The 20,263-nt window shown below is 41.7% G+C and overlaps 1 protein-coding gene across 2 annotated transcripts in view; it reads left to right on the forward strand.

The window, feature by feature from the left end:
* Positions 1–417: 417 nt before the first annotated feature.
* The window catches only part of Prex2 (phosphatidylinositol-3,4,5-trisphosphate-dependent Rac exchange factor 2), a 310,411-nt gene continuing 290,565 nt past the window's right edge, over positions 418–20,263 (forward strand). The window contains exon 1 of one of the 2 annotated variants that reach the window (XM_006495441.4): positions 418–1,054. In XM_006495441.4, coding sequence (XP_006495504.1) covers positions 938–1,054 — 117 coding nt within the window. In that variant the 5' untranslated portion in view covers positions 418–937. The remainder of the gene's footprint in view (positions 1,055–20,263) is intronic. The other variant, NM_029525.1, reaches the window with a different exon arrangement.

The raw sequence follows: 20,263 nt of genomic DNA on the forward strand, positions 1-20,263 counted from the left end.
CTGAGAACAAATATTCTTGAATTTAAACTGATAGTGAAATACTACAGTGAGACTTAAAAAATTTAGATACACCCGGTGTTACAAAGTACTCAGCCAGGGTGATGCTTATTCTATGTGAATCAGTGCATAGGTAAGGGCTGCTACTTTGCTCTGATGTCCTCATTTATCACACTAATTGACATTTCAAGCTTTGACAGAGGTTGTCTGCCTGTGAAATAACATTGTTTGCTGTTTTTTTCTATAAACCGAACCTGTTTCGTAGTAGACGAAAACTCAAAATCAATGTGTTCCTTGTCAAACGCGGGAGGGTCAGTGGTGTGGTTGTTTTGTTCCCAAGCAGTTATGTAACCGCGGGGACTTGTTTCTTTGCTTTCAGACTTGGTGCAAAACACATTAAAGCTAAACAGTGGGCGGGATTCCCAAGAGCAGCCCTCACAAGTGTCCTTCTAGGTTTGGGAACCTCGGATTAGTTCCATCCTGTGTGTGTGTGTGTGTGTGTGTGTGTGTGTGTGTTTAGTTAGCTGGCAGGATACACTTCCCCAGGGTTGTGTTTCCTTTTTCCTGAGATTTGGCTAAGGGTAAAGGGTCGGAGTCACATGGATTGAAAGCATTTGATTGATGTCCAAGTCACCGCTGTGGCTGGAGCCGCCTCCCCTCGGGCTGGAGCCGCGTGAGGCCGGAGCAGCGGGCCGGGCTGGGTTCCCGCTCTCCGGGGACTGTCCCGTTCTGAGTCCAGCGCGTCCCGCGCGTCCCGCGCTCGCACCGCAGCCCGAGCACAGTCCTCTGCCCACACCCCGGCCTCCGGCCAGCATGTGAAGCTACGCGTTCCGGCTGGGACTCGGCAGAGGCGGCAACTTTGCTGGCGGCAGTGGCGGCAGTGGCGGCAGCAGGCGCGGGGCAGCGCACTTGCCCCCAGCTCCGCGCCCCGCCGGCCACCATGAGCGACGAAAGCGCCAGGGAAGTAGACAAGCAGCTTCGCCTGCGCGTGTGCGTGCTCAGCGAGCTGCAGAAGACCGAGCGCGACTACGTGGGCACGCTGGAGTTCCTGGTGTCGGTGAGTAGCCGGCCCCGCGCACGGCACCAAGTCTGGAGCATTGTCTGCGCCAGCACCCGGCATCCGTAAAGGTGACGCGGGGACCGCGGGGACTCGGGGGACAGACCTGTAGATGAACGGGTGCAGAGTGGCCAAGGCCTTGAAGAACTCGCGTGGGAGAAGTTAACCAGTGGCCATTCTGCCTGTTCCATCTGCGCTTAATTTTCTTTATCCATCTCCCAGGGCAAATTTCATTGTGTCATTTTCCTTATCCTCTTTCTTTCGGCTCATATTTTGTTTTGATTTTGTGTCTCAATTTGCTACCTTCAGGTACATGCAGTGTTTTAAAAGTCCTTGAATGTTGTGTAGCCGGAGTCGGTTATTAGATCAACAGCAGTGAAGTCCCTTTAGGTATAATCATTGAAACGTTGGATTCTGAGGGTGGAGGCGAAGGAGCAAGAGCAGCGGGGTCACCATCCCTGGCAGCTGTTGCATATTAAAGCCACATGTGTGCGCCTCCCTCACAGCTCTACAATCTTCTTTCTCCTGATTTAAATCTGCCCTCCACTTGGGTCCTAGTCTCCTGTGCACGCCGACCACTTGAAAATGGTATCATGAAACTCACCTCGAGTCGACAATTTCAGGGTTTCACAGACTGGGCAGGAGCTGTTTCCAGGTCCCAGTTTGACTCACTGGAATTCTGCCCCCAAATCATTTCATTCAGTCTCAGAGCAGAAGAGGAAAAACTGTGGGAAAATGAACTCCTGAGACATCACCTAAGGATGGAATTTTCCTCATTGCGGAAAATACAAAGAATTTACAGCCAGTTCCTGTCCATCCTGATATATTTGAGAGCGGCCTTCAGAAAAAGAGTTAAAACCCCACCCAGATCCTCCGGCCACTTTCTCCTTCATCCCAGTGTTCTATCCTGCCCCCAGCCCCAGGTTGGAAGGGAAATGTTTCAAACTCCGAACTTCCTCCTTCAGTTTCCTTCAGTCTGTAAAGTTTGTGCTAGCAGCCACCCTGTAGAAATTCACTTGGCTGTGTCAGGAAGAACAACATCTCAGGTCTCAGGAGATGCATAACACACAAGCTGGATTCTCAAATTCATTTTACCCACGCTTGGGGGCCACGTTCTTTGAGGTTCACGTGCTGGGAGAATACCCTGGTAACCAGTGATAGGTAGGATTATTGTATGTGTTCATGTAGCAGTCATTGACAAGAGCATGTTTTTAAGGAGATAAAACTTTTAATGACTTCAAATTTGACTCTCATGAAACTTTGTTGGGTGATAAGTCTTTGGATTTGAAGGGTCTGCGACATTCTTAGAAAGAGCCTTTCTGAAAATAGATGGAAACCGGGACTGCCAAGGCTAAGCTGCAGAAACAGGGAGTCTCAAAACCTAATTTGAGCTGGACTTGGTGGCGCATGCCTTTAATCCCAGCACTCGGGAGGCAGGGGCAGGCAGATTTCTGAGTTCGAGGCCAGCTTGGTCTACAAAGTGAGTTCCAGGACAGCCAGGGCTATACAGAGAAACCCTGTCTCAAAAAACAAAAACAAAAAACAAAAATCAAAACCCAACTTGTTGATCTTTATTTAAAATAATGTTCGCCTTGCACATGCGCACAGCCTGGCACATGCCCACAGTCACAGCAGAGGCAGGCGGATTTCTGAGTTTGAAGCCAACCTGGTATACTGAGTGAGCTCCAGGACAGCCAGGACTACACAGAGAATCCTTGTCTCCAAACAAACAAGCAAACAAACAAAACCAAAAAAAAAACACCGAACAAACAAACAAACAAACAACCCTAAACACACATAAGATGTTTGTTTGTTTTCCCTTTTATCTGAACACCTGATTTTTAGATTTAAAAACTCATTATTCTGTAACAATGAGACAAGAGATAATAGAAGTATAAAATCAATTGCACCTTCTTTTTAGAAATAGTATTTTGCTCATTATTTAGAAATTATGAGCTCTGCTTTTTTTCATTATGTGCAATTTATGCAAATGTACTTGCTGGTCTCAATGTCTTTCCTCCTTCTTCCTTCCCTCTCTCCCTCCCTTCCTTCCTTTTTTTGAGAAACAGCCTCATTCTGTGGCCCAGAGCTGACCTGACAGAAAACCATGCAGCCCAGACTGGCCTTAGACTTGCTGATACTAGAGGCATGAACTCCATCCTTAGCACTCTGGATGTGATTTTAAAAATTAACTCTGGCTTCTTTTTGTCAAAACTACTCAAAACCTAAAATCTATTCATAGTACATTCTTCAGTTTTCTCTTCAGGGAATTGTTTGCAGCAGCATTGTGTCCCCTTTGAGTTTTGCTTGCTCATCTGTAGTTGATATGCTCAATTTAATTTTCAGATTACACCATAATCTTCTGTGCGAAAAGCTTAAAAAACCTTTCTATTGTTTGGGCAGAAATGTTCCCTTCCAGGAACCCATTCTAAATGAATGATAAGAATTGGAGACAACCAATAAAAGATATTTTTTATTTAAAAAAAATTAGTCATAGTGTTGAACAAATTGACTGATAAATTCATTGGCCAAAGCAGAAAAATAAAACCCAAACTGATAGTTCCTTCCTAAGTCATTTATAGATCTAATTGGAGCTCGGAAGTTTCATCTGTGCCTTAGCTTTAAGCTGACAGAGTTGAAGGGTGACTCCTATCTTTATTAGGAGGAAGAGGTAGAAAACACATTTAGCTTTACAAAAAAAAAAAAAAAAAAAAAGTGTGTTTACACATTCCTACAAGTTGGCAAACGAAATGGTATTTCCTTAAAGAAAAGTCACAGCTGCAGATCTTGCCCAATCCTACAAGGTCTTTCTAGTCCTGCATCCCAAATTTGGCCTTTAAAGGGAGAGCACTTGCTGTTACACACCCTCCCAGAGGCTCCAAAATGTTTCCATCACTGTGTTTTTCCTATATAATAACATAGTATCACTTTGTATGCATTTCTCTTTAGCTACTATTCAGGACCACATTGTTTGCTTTTTGGGTAGCTGTCATTTAGTGACAGGCCATTGTAGGAGTGTGCTGTGCTATGCTTTTGCAGAGTTATGCTAACCTTTGTTGCTCTTTGGGAACAGGCTTTGCTGGGTAGCTCAGGTGGACCTTGAGCTAGTCACCCTGCGGGTGGTCATCCTCCTTTCCTTCCTGGGGCTTCTGTCTTGTGCCACCATACATAACCCACCTTTGTACTTGGGAGGGTCTCTTCTTCTAAACGTGGTAGAGTCCTGTTGGGCTTCAAGGCTCCATGACCACTTCCCCCTTGGGTATTTCCTGCTTTATACCCATTCTACTGGTAACTTAAGTAGTTGGTAGATTCATGTGTTCCCTTGGTTTTGTTCTAGCAGACTGAGCATAAGCTCCCAGCAGACCAGACTATTGCTTGGTTGTCCCACTTCCAATTTTGTGCAGTTCTTCTAATGTTGTAAGTAATAAATCAGTGCTTTCTGAGTGAATGAATGACTATATGAACTGATGAGTCCTTTATCTCTCTGTGTCTCCATCCTGTTTTATAAATGCTAGTTCTTCAGTCATCTGTAAACTTTGAGTTTACTTTGCTTTGCACTATCACGTCCTCTGATGTGTTCTGAATTTTCATTTTTACATTATATAGATGAATGCTCTGTAGATAAGATGGTAGAGAGTGACCTTATTTACTTGCATTTTCCTTTGTACTTTTGCTTGGGGAGTGAAATTTTGTGCCTCATTAGAAATACTAGAAAACATTTCTCGATAAATGGTTTCATCAAACTAATAACCAGTAGTGAATATCCTAGACTCAACAATAATTGGTGGATTGCTTTTTCTTTTCAGTTCATGCCACAGTACAAGATCATAGACCATTTGAGTGAACTGAGGAGGGAGGCATAAGGTGTACCCTGTGTATACACCTGTATATATGTATGTACATATACATATACATATGCATATACATATACATCATATACATTTACATATCTCTGGGGCTCAGTAGGGCCTCTACTTGGTTTAATGCTTGGCCTCTACCATCCTGAAATTCTTAACAATTTTATCTTTCAACTTAGGTTTTAAAAGTAATGTCAGATGGAACTAGAGAGCAAAACCCCAGCATGCAGGTACGTGAAAGAGAACAAGCCTTGTGTTTCCGTACCTTTGCTAGATTTTTCTCCCAGCATTTTGAACAAGCGCTCTCATTTTTATTTTTCACTGGCCCTGGAATATTGTATGGCTGTTTCTCAGTTAGCTTGTGTAATTATGGCAGGGTGACCATGCAATTTATGGTGTAAATCAGGATACTTGTAAGGGCCAAAGAGTGTCATTTCTAATCCCAGTGAGAAGTAGATGAGAGCTGGGATTGTTCCTGGCATGTTGTCTGGCACAACCATGCCATAGTATGGACTCACTGGGCAAAGACTTTGAGCACTGAATCTTATGAGAATCAATGACTTTGATATTTATTGCCTCTTCAGGTTTTGATACCCTAAAATGTGAGTCTTGTCTCTGTTACTTCAGTCATTCCTAAAATTCTTAGGCTTCTTTTTCCTCTCCAGTATATATTTTAAGAAAAATAGCATTTCTCAAGGGTGCTGTGCAGAGGACACAAAGAGTACTAGATTCCTCCATAGTCTGGCTCATGTGAGGGCCATGTTGAGTGATTTATTTTACTTCTGTTGATGTTATAAAGAGCTAGGCAGATAGGCTAGATAGATAGCTCATCAGATTTAGATTTTTTTCTTCTCTTACTCTTTTCTACATTTTTTCTATGTTTCTAGGTCCTCTGGCATGGTGTTTTTTTTTTTTTTTGTTTTTTTTTTTTTGTTTTTTCCAAGTTGCATTTATCTTTTGTGTGTGTGTGTGTGTGTGTGTGTGTGTGTACCCATTGCTGATACTCTTGTAGGGGTCAAGGACAGCTTGAAAGTTGGTTGTGTCTTTCTGTGATGTGGGTTTTGGGCATCAAATTCTGCCTTCTCAAGGTATCAGGCTTGGCAGCTGAGTTTTTACCTGCAGAATCATCTCGCCAGTGGCCTTATTCATGGTGTTCTGTGTGGTCACTCTGGTAGCTTGAAGGTGGTGAGAAAATTTTATATTTCATGTAGTAGCCACCATCATCTACATGGTGCCTTATAGCTCTCACTAAATATTTGCATTTTCTGTATCTGATTTGGTCTCTTAGCTTCTTGTAGTGGTGTTCTCTGGAACTCTGGAGGCCCTCACAAGCAGTGAAGGGAGCTGAATTTTATGGTTTCAGGCTCACTACCTTGGCTTCTCCTGGTGTACATATTTATTCCTTTGCAAAAGCAGTTAGAGAAGCCATTTTTATGTAGGTGATCCATTCCCAAAGACAGTGGAAGGTTCCTTTGCTTGCTCTGTGAGCTTTGTCAGTTGCAGGCGCTGGTGAAAACAAAGACACTGACCAAGCCAAAGGAATAAGAATGAGAATGCACCTGAAAACAATCTCTTCTGCTCCTGACTGGCTCTTCCAAGCTAACACTCATTGATTGGACTCCTAATCCTTGTGTTATCTTCTTTCCTCCCCCAAAGTCATATGCTGAAGTCTTAACCCTGTGTAACAAAACCAAGTTGAATTTACAGACAGCATCTTTAAAAGGTGGAAATAAGTTTAAATGACTCTGTTAGGTAAGCCCTGAGCAGTGTGATTGGGGTTTTCAGAAGCAGTGATTTGAGCACACATAGAGACACCAGGGATGTGTGCAAGTGCACAGGGGCCAGACCAAGGGAGGATTCAGAGAGAAGGTGGCCATTTTCAAACCAAGGAGAGGTTCTTTCTTAGAAGTTTTTATGTTTTGGTGTAAACTAGCAGTCTGATATTTTGTTTGAACAGTCTGCCTGTGGAGGTCCCGTGGAGCTTGGGCACTGAGGGACTGAAGAAAGAACAGATACATGGTGAAGCTGGCACCAGGTGGGGTTCTTACCGCCTACTACCCTCATCACTGAAACCAGGAACCTCTTTCTGTTTATTTGGTATAGCATAGGGGGAGGGGTTAGCATGTCTCAGTGGGAGGTCTCTGGAGGCCAGAAGTCTCAGGCTATGAACTATCTTGGAGGAGGAAGCTATAGTTGCTGGTCTTGCACATACTGATCTATTCTTCATAAGCACTCATACTGGGACACTTAAGAAAAGTTTTGCCATTTCTCTTAAGGCTGACCATATGGGAGATGGTTTTCCCAATTTCCCATGGGCCAGTTGGTCTTTGAGCCCTTGACATGGCTTTCCCATGTCAAAATACACATTCACTCTGAGCTTCCTCTGTTTCTTACAACAGCCTGAGAAGACAAACATTGTTTATGTTAGGTACTGGAGACATAAACAAAAGTTAAGCATACTTTATTGGAGTAAAAAGAAAAATGCACAGATAATTACAGTTGTGTGTTGGAGCTGTGAATTCTAGGGTAAAATCTTTGGTTTTATATTCACTAAGAAGGGCAAACACAGTACGGTGGAGAATGTGGAACAGTGCTAGGTCTGTATGTATGCTGATTAGATGGGTAGAGCCATTAATTGAAAAATAAAATGCAAGGGACAGACAAGCAGGGGTGGGGGAGTGCAATTAATCTGGTTTTGCATGTTTGTCTGATTTACAAATTTCCCTATGATTTTTGAGGTCAGGATTGTGAAATCTAAGACATTTTGAACTGAAGGTATAGACCCAGAAGTTAATCTTGGATGAGAAGCGTACAAGTCTTGGAAGAGATTGTACAAGGGGACTACTTGGAGGAGAAAACCAATAAATGAAGGAGGGTAAGATGCTAGAGAGCCACTGTTCAAAAAAAGGTTAGGGTACATGGATGACTTTGGCCATTTAAGATTGAAACAAAGAATCCAGTGCTGGGTGGGTGGGTGAGTGAGGGGAGAGAGAGGTGAAAGAAGGAGAAGGGTAGGGAGTGAGGATAGGGACAGGGATAGGTAGGGGGAAGTGTGTCCCAATGTCAAGGAAGGATCTTGTTACCAGAAGACAAGTCTGAAATGACAGAATAAGTTGAGACTTAAGATATAATGGGACCCGAGGAGACTTTTTGGGCTGTTTGGTGGTAAATATGAAGACAGAAATAGTAACTGTGTTAGTTACTTTTTTTTTTTTACAGGTGCAATAATCTCTGTTAGTATACAATTTAAAGGATGGAGGTTTTGTTTTGGCTTTCAGTTTGAGGGAACACAGCCCATCTTGGTGGGGAAGAGCCTGGTGGCATGAACAAGAGGCTGCTGGTTGTATTTCATTGGCTGTCTGAAAGCAGAGGATAGGAAGTGGAATGATAAAATCCTCAAGGCAGGCCCCCCCCCCCCCGCCCCCGCCAGTCCCTAAGCGCCTGTTTTCTTCTATGGCCTCAACTCCTAAAGGTTCCACAGCCCTCTAAATGAGCACTGCTAGTTGAAGAGCAAGTGTTCAGATTCATGTTCCTGTGGGGACATTTGCACCCAAATCATAGCAGTAGTGCACGGAGATAATTTTGTCCAGAGATGTTTAAAGAAGTGGAATAAAGTTAAGGAGAGGAAGCTAGGCGAGAAACAAAAGTGGACAGCAACTAAACAAATGTTACTAAAGCTGGGATATGAGTAGGTTGTTTCTTAAGTTTCTGTAACCATTTCCTCTGCCCCTAAAACAGGGCAGCTGGTATAGCCCACCACACATTCGGGTGAGCCTCTGCACCATTGGAAAGTAAGGCAGACACTATACAACATTCAGAAACCTCCCTGCCACAGAACATACCCAATTTAAAGTACGATTGCCAGTGTTCACAATGAGTAGGTTGTCTCCTGAGTGTTAGTAACCACTTCCTCTGTTTGCAGCTGGAAGTAGGCAGTCTGAGAAGCACCAGAGACCTGGCCTCTATACTGTACTGCTGACTGCATGCCCAAAGCAGGGACAGGGAGTGACCTGGATTTAAATTCTGGTATAGAAACTTACAACCATGTCCTGAAAAGGCCAGGGGCCTTCCAGGAGGCTAGAGGGTGGCTTGTTCTAGGATACGGTGGATGCTGGTGAGGCCAAGGGAGGAAGGGAGTTACTAAGGAGTGTGAGGTTAAGGGAAGTTTCTACCTGTAGTCTCCCTTTCCCTATGAAGTTAAATGCTAGGTTTCTGTCTGGTGTTCTGTTTGGGTTGTTTGCTCTTACTAAGAGTGAATTACCCTGGAGAGAATAGTAAAGATTTAGAACATGCACATTCAGGAGTAGGAAAGCAAACTAAACTTGGATGTCTGAGCCTCCATGTCTGGATGTCTTTGAAGACTTATCCCTTCAAATGTGACTTTAAAATATGAAGCCCATGCATTTAGAAGTCAAAGTTAAGAGCTAAGCCCTTTGTGCTGTTGCCTGTACTGTGACCAGCTTGAACTTTTGGAAGCAATGATAATCATTATTTTTTTAACTGTAGTATAGGTTGTATAGAACTTCTATTTTGCATTAACTAGGTTTTGTAGATACTTTTCAAAGTGAAACATCTGTGCTGTTGAGGTGGCACAAGTTTAAGACCTGAGTCAGAATCTTCAGAGCGCATGTAAAAATCGGATAATGCAAGTGATTGCAAGCCCAGAGCTCCTGTGGGAGATGGGAGTATGAGACAGGAGAACCTTCTGAGGGCCAGCTAGCCTGGCTTTGCAGTGAGAACAGCAGAGGCCCTTTCGCAAACAAGGTGTAAGGAAAGGACCAACACGGATGGTTGTCCTGTGACTTCCACTTATAATCCCTGCCACAGAGTTGCACACCTTCACATGTAAGAATATGTGCACACACACTGTGCTGATCTGAATAAGATTGGAATCCTAGGCTCACATGTTTAAATGTTGGCTGCCTAACTGGTGTTTGGGAAGGACTGGAAGGTGTGGCCTTGTTGAAAAGGTTTCTCACTTAGTGGATGGGGTGTGGGGGAAGTGGTGTTTTGAAGTTTCAAAAGCCCATACAATTCTTAGTTAGCTCTGTCTCTCTCTTCTTTATGCTTGTGAATTGATTGCAAACTCTCAGCTACTGCTCCAACATGTCATGCCTGCCTGCCTGCTGCTATGTTCCCTACTGTGCTGCTATTGAACTCATAATCCTGTAGAACCATGAGCCCTAATACATGCTTTCTTTCATAAATTGTCTTGGCTATGCTGTCTTAACATGCCAGTAGAAAATAACACACAGGATGGACACAGACACAGACACACAGACACAGACAGACAGACAGACAGACAGACACACACACACACATTGAAAAACATACAGATACAAATGGTTATCTTGTAGGAATATGGGGTCCCGTGTCTGTCACAGACATGGCATCAGGGAGGCAGGACATGGGAAGTCAACTGGGCTTACCCCACACTGTCACCAAGTGGGTGGGTGCTGGACTGTAGGGATCCTGATGAAAAGAGGCAGTCCATGGTTTTAAGACATTTATTGTCATTGCAGAAAATGGATGAGTAAAACCATACCCACTTCTCAGGGCAGGCCTGTGGTTAAATACCTTTTACAGGGAGGAGTGTCTGGGAAGGAAAGCTTATTGGCTAAGCCCTCCAGGCCTTGAGGTGCCTCATTAAAATGGAGATCTGCCTTGAGCCTATGTGACCTGTGGTCATGTCTTCTACATGTGAAGGGGCTTGGGGAATTGCCCTTACATGACTGATGGCCACAAATCTATGGTGGGCTGTGACTAGTGACAGGGGCCTGGTTCCCAGGGAGTAGGTGAAGTGCCTCCTGTCCCTTCAGGGTTTCTGTGGTTTCAAACCTTAGCTCAACCAGGATGTAGCCCTTTCAAGGTTCCACATTATCTGATAACTGGTATGATTAAATTGTCTCTCATACTTTCATCAATGTATTGTGGAGGGCTTTTACATATACTTAATACTGATATCAAATAAAATTTTGTGTCTGTGTTTTTAACATATTAGTTTGACTTAAAACTTGTTTTAATCTGCATAAATTCTTCTATATCATATTTATTATGAATTTTGATAATTGAAGAAATTTTATTATTTTCTAAGAGGTTTACCAATTCAATTTTTTTCTATGTTATTAGAATTATATTTGTTACATGAAAATTAATATCTTTGATTCATAAAATTACCATTGTCATCTCAGGAAAATATCTCTAGGAATGTTTCACTGCTTAAAACTGCTGGCAACTCACACTCCCCATGGCATTGTGTTTAACAGACAATTCCAAGACATCTAATATGAATATCTTTTCTTTCCTTTCACTCATGGGAACAATTTCTGCCTAGTAACTCAATAAGGGTAATGTTAAGAAAACTGATCATGGGGCTGAAAAGATGGCTCAGTGGTTAAGAGCACTGACTGCTCTCCCAAAGGTCCTGAGTTCAAATCCTTGCAACCACATGGTAGCTCACAACCATCTGTAACAAGATCCGGCGCCCTCTTCTGGTGTGTCTGAAGACAGCTACAGTGTACTTAGATATAACAATAAATAAATCTTTAAAAAACCAAAACCAAACAAACAAAAACCCCAAACAAACAGAAAACTGATCATTTAAATGGAATTCTTTCTTTGAGACTTGGGTTTTCTTGGGTAAGTTTGTTGTCTTCCTGCCTTACCATGTAGCTCAGTCTGGTGCTCAAAAGGAGCCCATATTGCTGGAGACAGTCTATGCCAAGGACATTGTGTTTTTTTTTTTTTTTTTTTTTTTCACTAATACAAAATACATACTTTCCAGGAAAAGACAAACCCTTCGTTTGAAAAGGTTAAATCATCTAATTCTTACACTAGTATTCCAGCGGGTTAAATTTAGAATACTGATAGCAAACATTCTCTGGCAAACAGTTTACAGCAGAAGTTTAGTGACATGGAATGCTGGCGCCATGCATTTTTCACTCTTTAATAATGTTATCTCCTTAGTGTAGGATGGACTAAGATCTAGCTTAGCTGCCACTGTGGCCGTCTGAGTATCTCTGTAGGTTGTCTTCTTGCCAGAACTGGAGACTTTGTAGATGGCGACACATTTTCAGAGGTTGTGCAAGAAGTGAGGATGTCCCTTTAGTGCCCTGTAAAGCTTCCCGTTGGCCTGCCTTCCATGTTCCCTTGGAATTTCAGCTTTTTCTTATTTGTGACTGTTACCCTAGAGAAGGAGTTCTTGGGATTCCAGAGATGGCCCTTTGTTTTATACTGCTGTCTTTCTGTTAATCATGACAAGGGGGAGGTCTAGGGGAAAGACACCGTATTCATGCACCCATGTGCTTCTTCTTGCCAGTATTCCAAGATTATCATATTCATTCACCATCACCTCAGAGGTCAATTCTAAGGGTAGGGAGGACTTTTATCTAGTATATAGCTTTAATGAATGTTTATGTCTTATGTAGAAACCTGTTTTTATATTTCTACACAATTTATTTTGACTATATAGACATGGGCCCATCTCCATATCCTTGCACCTCTTATTAAAAAACAAAACAGAACCCCCAAACCCCACAACACCTGGAAATTGTCTTCTGACTGCCTAAACACTCATTCTTCTTTTTTTAGTGATGGATACTTTTACCTCTATGGAAGACTTAAATATATGAGGCCATATCTCATTTTCCAGATTTCCTTGTAGATAAAAGAAGGGATTTTTTTTTTCTTTTAGGTTGTGGCAGGGTATTGTGAACAGAGTGACAATAGGTACTTTCTAAATATATAGTGAGTGGTGGGAAATTTTATTTTTTTTCCTTTTCTTTCTAATTTCTTTCTGGCTGGTATGAGGATGTGGTGGTAGGCATTGAGGCAGCCGCTTTGGACCATGAAATGTAAGACACATGTTGGGAATGGCAGAGGAAGAGAATAGAAGTTGTCCATTTCAGGGCCGGCTCATTTGTGTCAGATGAAATGAATCACTATTTCTATAACTGCTGTGAAATCATCACATTTGGGTTCGGAGTTTTCCTTGAGTTGTTCAGATCATCTCTGAATTGATTCAAATTAATGCATTTTCTAATTCTTGTTTAATTGAATTTTAAAAAATTCTCTTATACACTACATCCTGACTGAATTATGCCTCCCTCCTCTCCTGCCAGTCTTAGCTCCCACCTCTTCTGTCCTCCAGATCCACTCTTCCGTTTCCTATTAGAAAAGAGCAGGCCGTTCAGGGATATCAGCTAATGTGTTTATCATCATAATATTTTTAGTTTATTTATAATTTGAATCACCTTCTTTAGTTCAGTCCTGGTTTTCATGAATCATACCCAAACAATGTTTAAATGTTTTACTAGAGATGTCCTTTCAGAATTTATCTTAATAAAAAGAATAGTGCTTAAATTTAAAGTTTGTATATACTTATTTTTTCTTAGACTACCAGAATGTTGTGTTTATTGTGTATACTTGGAAGGATTTTTTTTCAGCTGCTTTGACCTAGACCAAATACCATCAGGTTGAACAGACCAAGAGTGCTTGAAAATGGGAAAGCCACATGTTGTCATTATGGCTGTTCTGCATCCTTTGGGGTCTGGTGCCTAATGGTGGTCCAGCAGCATGACATGCTCAGCTATACCAAAGTACTACTTAGAGATCTTGGTTCTCTCTGCCTTACTGCTCTGCTAGTTCCCAAGGACTAATAAAGCCACAGTGTAGGATGTGAACCCTACATCCCTGTTCATATGGTTTCTCCAGATGGTTCCAACATACAGAAAAGATGGGGGAAGCAGAACACTGGGTTTTGATATCATTTGCATGGTTGATGTTGTCTTGTCAAGATCCCTTTCAAATCCTGACACTCAGGGGATGGAAGGTGGGAGACAAAGTGGAGGGCACAAGCTCCCTCTAAGGATGTGACCCAGAAATCACACATATCACTTTGACTGTTGTCCTGTGTCCAATAACATGACTGAAGCAGCTATGAGTGAAACAGGAAACTATGTTGAGTAATCAGATAGCTTTGTGTCTTGCTAGAATCTTGTAGAGTCTGCACCAAAGAAGGAGACAGAGAATAAATACAGAGGGGAACATTTGGTACTCAGTGACCGTTTAGTCTCAGACCCTTCGAAAATAATTAATTTTTAAGCTTGGATTTCTATACTCTAAGAATTTCCTTGTGAGAATATAATTATTTCTCTCCTCTCTTCTGACCCACACAGATATTTATTTAATACTTATTTTTTATGTAAGGGTTTTCATCACTTTGTTTTCATCAGTTTGTAAACTTGATACACTTGGAAGAGGAACTTGGGCTGAGAAACTGGTCTGTGGGTATGTCCTATACTTAATTGATAGAGAAAACTCTAGTCTACTGTTGGGTATCTCCAGGTAGGCTAGCCTAGGCTGTATTACAAAGTGAGCTGAACCATGTTAGAGGGACTGGACCAATTAGTGACACTCCTCCATGGTTTCTGCTGCAGGCTCCTGCCTTGGGTTCCTTCTGTGGAGGCCTGCAACTTGTAAGCTAAGTAAAAACTTTTTCCTCTAAGTTAATCTGGTCATGGGGATTGTCACAGGAACACAAACCAAATGAGAAACCTCCATGGGAAAACCTTGGGACATTTGGATTTTTTTTGTAACTCTTAGAATGGTCTGGCATCTCCAGAGAATATGACCCAGGATAGTCATCATCAGGTATTATATGTTTGTTGTGTATCCTGTATTGCAACTCACAACATGCATGAATATTAGTAAATAGTAAATGGATGTCTGTGTGAGTAAGATAGAGAGAAAGATATAATTTTCACAGTAATTTCTTAGAGTGTAGAAGTCCAAGAATTAAAATACTGGAGAATTCTAAATCGATCCTCTTTTGGCTGTTCCAGAGCATTTTGCCCATGATCTCCAGGTTTTTCTGACTTGTGGGAAAGGTTTGATTAGCCTGGACCAGGAAAAAGAAGGCAGATGTCAGGATGGGGGACAGAACTTGTTGACTTGGGAATGCAGAGGTAATTGAAGGTGGTTCATCTTAGGCAAACCCTCAGGAGCAATCGGGTGGCAGCAGCTGCTGGTTGGCCTGAGAATGTCAGGGCCAGGCAACCACCCAGTAATGATCCTGAAGTCAGCATGTGCTGGCCTTATGGAAACCAGAAGGAATGGTGGACCTTCTAAAAATAGATGATCTTGGGTCTCCTGTTGAATATCTGTTAATACACATCATTAAGATTGCTGGTTTCTGTTGAACTATTCTTAGGTCAAGTTTAGATCTCTGTGTACTTAGTGTTTCCTAACAGGGTTGAATCTTTGATTTTGGTTTAAATATAACTCTTATCTTTAGCCTATATAATTAAACCATGAAGTAAAATTAGTATATATATATATATATATATGCTTGTGAGCTCTGCATTTGGTCAATATTCCATATGTTGCTTTAGCAGAAGTTTAAAAAGTAATTTAAATATAAAGGTCATTGTTAAGATGACCATCATGCCTCAAAGTGTCCTTTATGCCAGGTAGTCTGTATTTCTTGATAGGCTGGATGAGGGGAAAGTAATTGGCAATGTCGACATAGAATGAAGCTTGATAAACAGGCCAGCTAAGACTATTTCTTTAGTTTCTAGTAAAAAAAAGCATAAGTATATAGTCAGAATGTCTGAAAGGTGTTGAGAAATGGGTGAGCATAGCTTCCGGTTATAACATGAGAAGTTGGTATTTCCTCTGTGTATAAATAGGATCATTTCTATATGGTGAAATTAAAATATTCAAAATACTATGTGTATTATGTATGTATACATATCAGAATGTTCATGCCATGGGACATATGTGGAGGTCAAAGGACAACTTTTGTGAAGAAGTTCTCTCCCTCCATCCTGCTGGTCTGGGAGCAAAGCTCAAACATTTGGGTTTGGTGACAAGGGCTATTTCATCAGCCCAGTATAGTGAAGTCAGCAGATTGAAGTCAGCAGATTGTCCCAGTTACTTTTTGGATGCTGTGAAGAGACACCATGATCAAGGGAACTTATGAAAGAAAGAAAACACATAATAGGTGCTTGCATACAGTTTCAGAAGGTTAGTCCATGATCATTATGAAGGGAAGCATGACACCATGCAGGTAGGCAGATGTGGCACTGGAGAAGTCGCTGAGAAATTACATTTTATCCACAAGCGACAGGTAGAGATGGAGAGAGACTGGGCCTGACATAGGCTTTTGAAACCTTAAAGGAACATGGTCATTGGTAGTAAACAGTTCAGAATTTAGTCCTCTGATGTTTAAACTCAGTTTAGAACATACATTTGGATGAGATTTAGGTTCCCTGCATTTTTGGAAATCTAAGCAAACCTTTACTGAGAGATGAAGAATGTCAGCTAGTATGGATGGGTGCTTTTATTAAAACAAGAAAAAGCCTGTTTATTGGACTTAAAAAAGCACACATATGTACTATTTTGCATTATATGTTTTTCCTACAAATATTTCTTATCCAGACTGTGAGAATTCAAGAGTGTAAGTCCTTTATGATAGTCTATATTTTTGTTTAGACTACAACATGTAGTGAAGTTTACAGTAATTTTAAAAATAAATAATATGAAACTTTAAAATTCTGTTTTTAAAAATAGCCACAAAATAGAACCAGAGTGATTTATTGTTGTTGTTATTGTTCATGTCCAAATCAACTCTACTGGCTTATGGTGGGAAATTTTATTTTCAGTATTTCATAGTTTATAGTCAAGGCAATTAAACTAATGTCTTTAATATGTTCATTGTATGATTTTTAATAATTACTTTTAAGGGCATATATCCTAGTTTTCTTTTCCTTCCTCTATTCTGTTCTGTTCTGTTCTGTTCTGTTCTGTTCTGTTCTGTTCTGTTCTGTTCTGTTCTGTTCTGTTCTGTTCTATTCTATTCTATTCTATTCTATTCTTTTTCAACAGAGTCATTACATGTAGATTCAGCTGGCTTTAAACTCTTTATTCTGGGGCTGGAGTGAGAACTGAGATTTAATCCTAGCACCAATGTGGAGGCTCAAATCTGTCTGTGAGGAACGTGGTTGCTTACATCTGTTTGTAAGTACAGTTCTAGGGAGTCAGGTGACCTTGTCAAATCTCTGTCATCATAGTGAGGATATGGCACAGACAACCCCCCCCCCACCCCACGTACATGGTATAATGAAATAAGGAACCTCAAAACACAAACCCCATGACAACCCATTATTCTCATGCCTCGGCCTCCCAAATCCTGGGATTACACGTTTGGCATATGCAACCAACTGGGGCTTGGTTCTTAATGTTCTAGAACATATTTATTGAGCACAGCAGTAGCTTCTATTGTTGTAAACTTGAAGAACACATGGCTCCCCTCCCCTCCTCTCCTCTCCTCTCCTCTCCTCTCCTCTCCTCTCCTCTCCTCTCCTCTCCTCTCCTCTCCTCTCCTCTCCTCTCCTCTCCTCTTCCCTTCCTTTGCTTTCTTTTCTTTTCATAGCTTGACTTCAATATAAGGGACAGATGTATAGGTTTTGGAGGTGTAAATTACAAATATGCTTCCTTACTTTGCTATGGATTTATACCATCAAGGAACAATGTTTTCTTTGAGATATGGTCTCATCACTATGTAGTCTTGGCTGGCTTTGAACTTACTGTGTAGACCACTTGAATTCATAGAGGTCTGCCTGCCTCTACCTCTCTGTCTCCTGAGTACCAAGACATGTCCACCACCACAGCTACCCAGGACCCTCTTTTGTGGACAGCTTTGCTCATCAGTTTTCATACCCTAGCAGCTTGGTGCCTCGTGGGAACTAAAGCCACTGTTCAGATACTCAGTGGTGTGAATGGAGTAGCACATGCCTGGTTGGCTTACAATCTTCTACGAGGAGGGGAAGTCTCTAGCAAAGTGGGTATCTCAGCCTTGAATGAGTGGAGTGACGAGTGGAGGCTTATCTTGAATGTGCTGCAGAACCTGAAGGCTGTTTTATGAACATTTCCCAGGATCATCCCCAATGCAATCCTAAACCAGTATATGACATGCTTTCATTCTAACTATTTAAGGCTTTTCTCTGATAGGAAAGAGGAAGGGAGAGTTTTGCAAGCCCTCCCCTAAGTTTTAGGTTGTTGTCTGCTGATAGCTTTATGGAAGTCACTCCATTGGGATGATAGGCATTTGTATGCAGTCCTCTGGGTCCTACAAACTGTCACTAGGAGCAGCTGCCAGAGGCAAGCTTAGGGGAAAGGCCACCTAGGTAGTATGGAAAAGATTCCTTTTCTGCTCAGCGTCCTGGGTCCTTGATTCCTGCTAAATTTTTCAGAGGCTGGAAGTTTGGGTGATAGATCAGAAATACTCCTGGAATTAGTTCTGTAAATGAAGTCTTAAAAGTGGCCTTTTGTAGAGCATTGTGCTTCAGTTCACACAGAAGGATGGGGATAGGTTTATTAGGATCATCATTACCAACTCAAGAATAGGAATTGGTGAGTGATTGCACTGATATGGAGTTTTGAAAAGTATCACGGAGGGGAAGGGGTTTTGTTGTCTGTGCTTTTTTGATAAGCTTTTGTGCTTTCCTCTTCCGTTTTTCTCCGAGGAGACCTTCCTATGGCTCATACATCATACAAGTTAAAAGGAAGTGCAAACACAATTAGCCCAGAGAGTTGCAATCCTTTCCAGCCCCTTCTCTTTTGTGCTATTTGTAACTTGTCTGCCTGATTGTTTCAAAGTAAGGAAAAACTTAGGTTTCTTATCTATACTTTATCAAGGAAACCGGTTTTGACTGTAGTGTGAACCTGACAAATGGGGGAGAAACTCAGCCTGGCTGCCAGTATACCAAACTCATCACAACAGGCAAACCAGCAAACACTGGTGGCACTTAAAGGCAGTGCTTGCCTAATGAAACACTGGAGCATCAGAAATCAGATATAACATCTCTTTAATTCTTTAAGAAAATATCTAAGCCCATGTGTAGCTTCAACTTGAAGGCTTTGTGATTTTCTGCTGTGTTCCATAGTGCTCATCTGGGTCATTGGACTATCATTTGGTGTTACTCCTGCCAGAGTTGGATGACTAGGCTCCTGAGTGATAAAGGCTCATTAGCCATCAGAGCAGAGTGCACTTGTACGTGTGGCCAGGGTTATCACTGAGAAGACAGGATGGGCTAAAGGGATTAAGTCTCAGAGTCTGTTCCTGCCTGGGAGTTGTGAAGGAACAAGAGTTAGTGGTTAACCCAGCTTGAGGTCTGTGGTCTAGGACTGTCCAGACAGCGCAACAGATTTGTAGGATCTCTGCCACACTTTAGAATTGGGACATGTACTTCCTATTGCTCAGCCTATCTTGGCTTTTTCTTGTTTGCTACCCCTCCCCCTATACTCCCCTTCCCCCAAAGAGAGTAGCTTGGGTAGACAGTTTTCCTGGAGTGCCTGGGTAGCTTGGAGTCGGACTTCAGGCTTGGACTGACTCTCTCCAGAGGATGAGGCTCAGATCTAATAACTATAACTCAGAGAGATAAAGTGTGACTGCACTGTACTTACTTTCATAGGCGATTAGAGTCATTATTTGAAGTAGCTGTTTTGTAGTTGCTCTTCCTAGGCCATTTTTCACCTAAGAAGGCTTATTAATGTTTTATGATTATTGAGTAATTTAGAAGAATATTTACCACCAGTGAGACTTCCCTTAATAAATCAAGTCTAGTCCCATCTGGAGATGAAGCCATAAAGTGAGGCTTGGGGAGCTGTCAAGTTGCTTGAAGGCTGCTCATTATTTTGGTCAGCAGGTCTATTTGGCTCCCGCTGTGTACATTGGGAAGGTCCTTCCTCCAACTCATGTGCATATCCAGGTGTGTGCAAGAGGAACAAGTGCAAATAAGAGGAATAGAGCAAGAGTCTCTTGCCTTCCCTATGAGCCCAATTCTAGTCTTACTCTGTTATTAAAATCTCTATTACTTAATTTGTTCAAATTCCAGCACTTTGAATAGTTCCTTTCTTAATTAGCGATAATGTCCTTAGGATTTAGCTAGTAATTCTGGAGGATATATATATAAAGTTCAAAGTGGAATGCCTTGTTAATTAACCTGATGTGTGCATTGAGAAGCATTTGTTGTCACTGTACTTAGTGGCTGCTTCCTGAAGCCTCTACATTTCATGGAAAGCAGTCTATGATCCATAATGCAATTTAGTCATCAAATTTTCACCCCACATCCCAAACTAAAATTGAATAGAAAACCCCAAGCCTCCAAACCTCAAATGAAAGCTTTTCAAATTCACCGAAAGAAATACTGTAATGATCATCAGCCTTACAGCAACATGGGATGCATTATCCCAACAAAAATAACAATACCCCGAGTCTAGTTTCAAAACTCTATGCCTCTGATGGAGCCAATTTGAAAATAAAGGGTAACAGTTTGCTCTGCAGTTCTCA

This window comes from Mus musculus, chromosome 1 (assembly GCF_000001635.26).
Source record: "Mus musculus strain C57BL/6J chromosome 1, GRCm38.p6 C57BL/6J".
NCBI classification, from domain to species: Eukaryota; Metazoa; Chordata; class Mammalia; order Rodentia; family Muridae; genus Mus; species Mus musculus.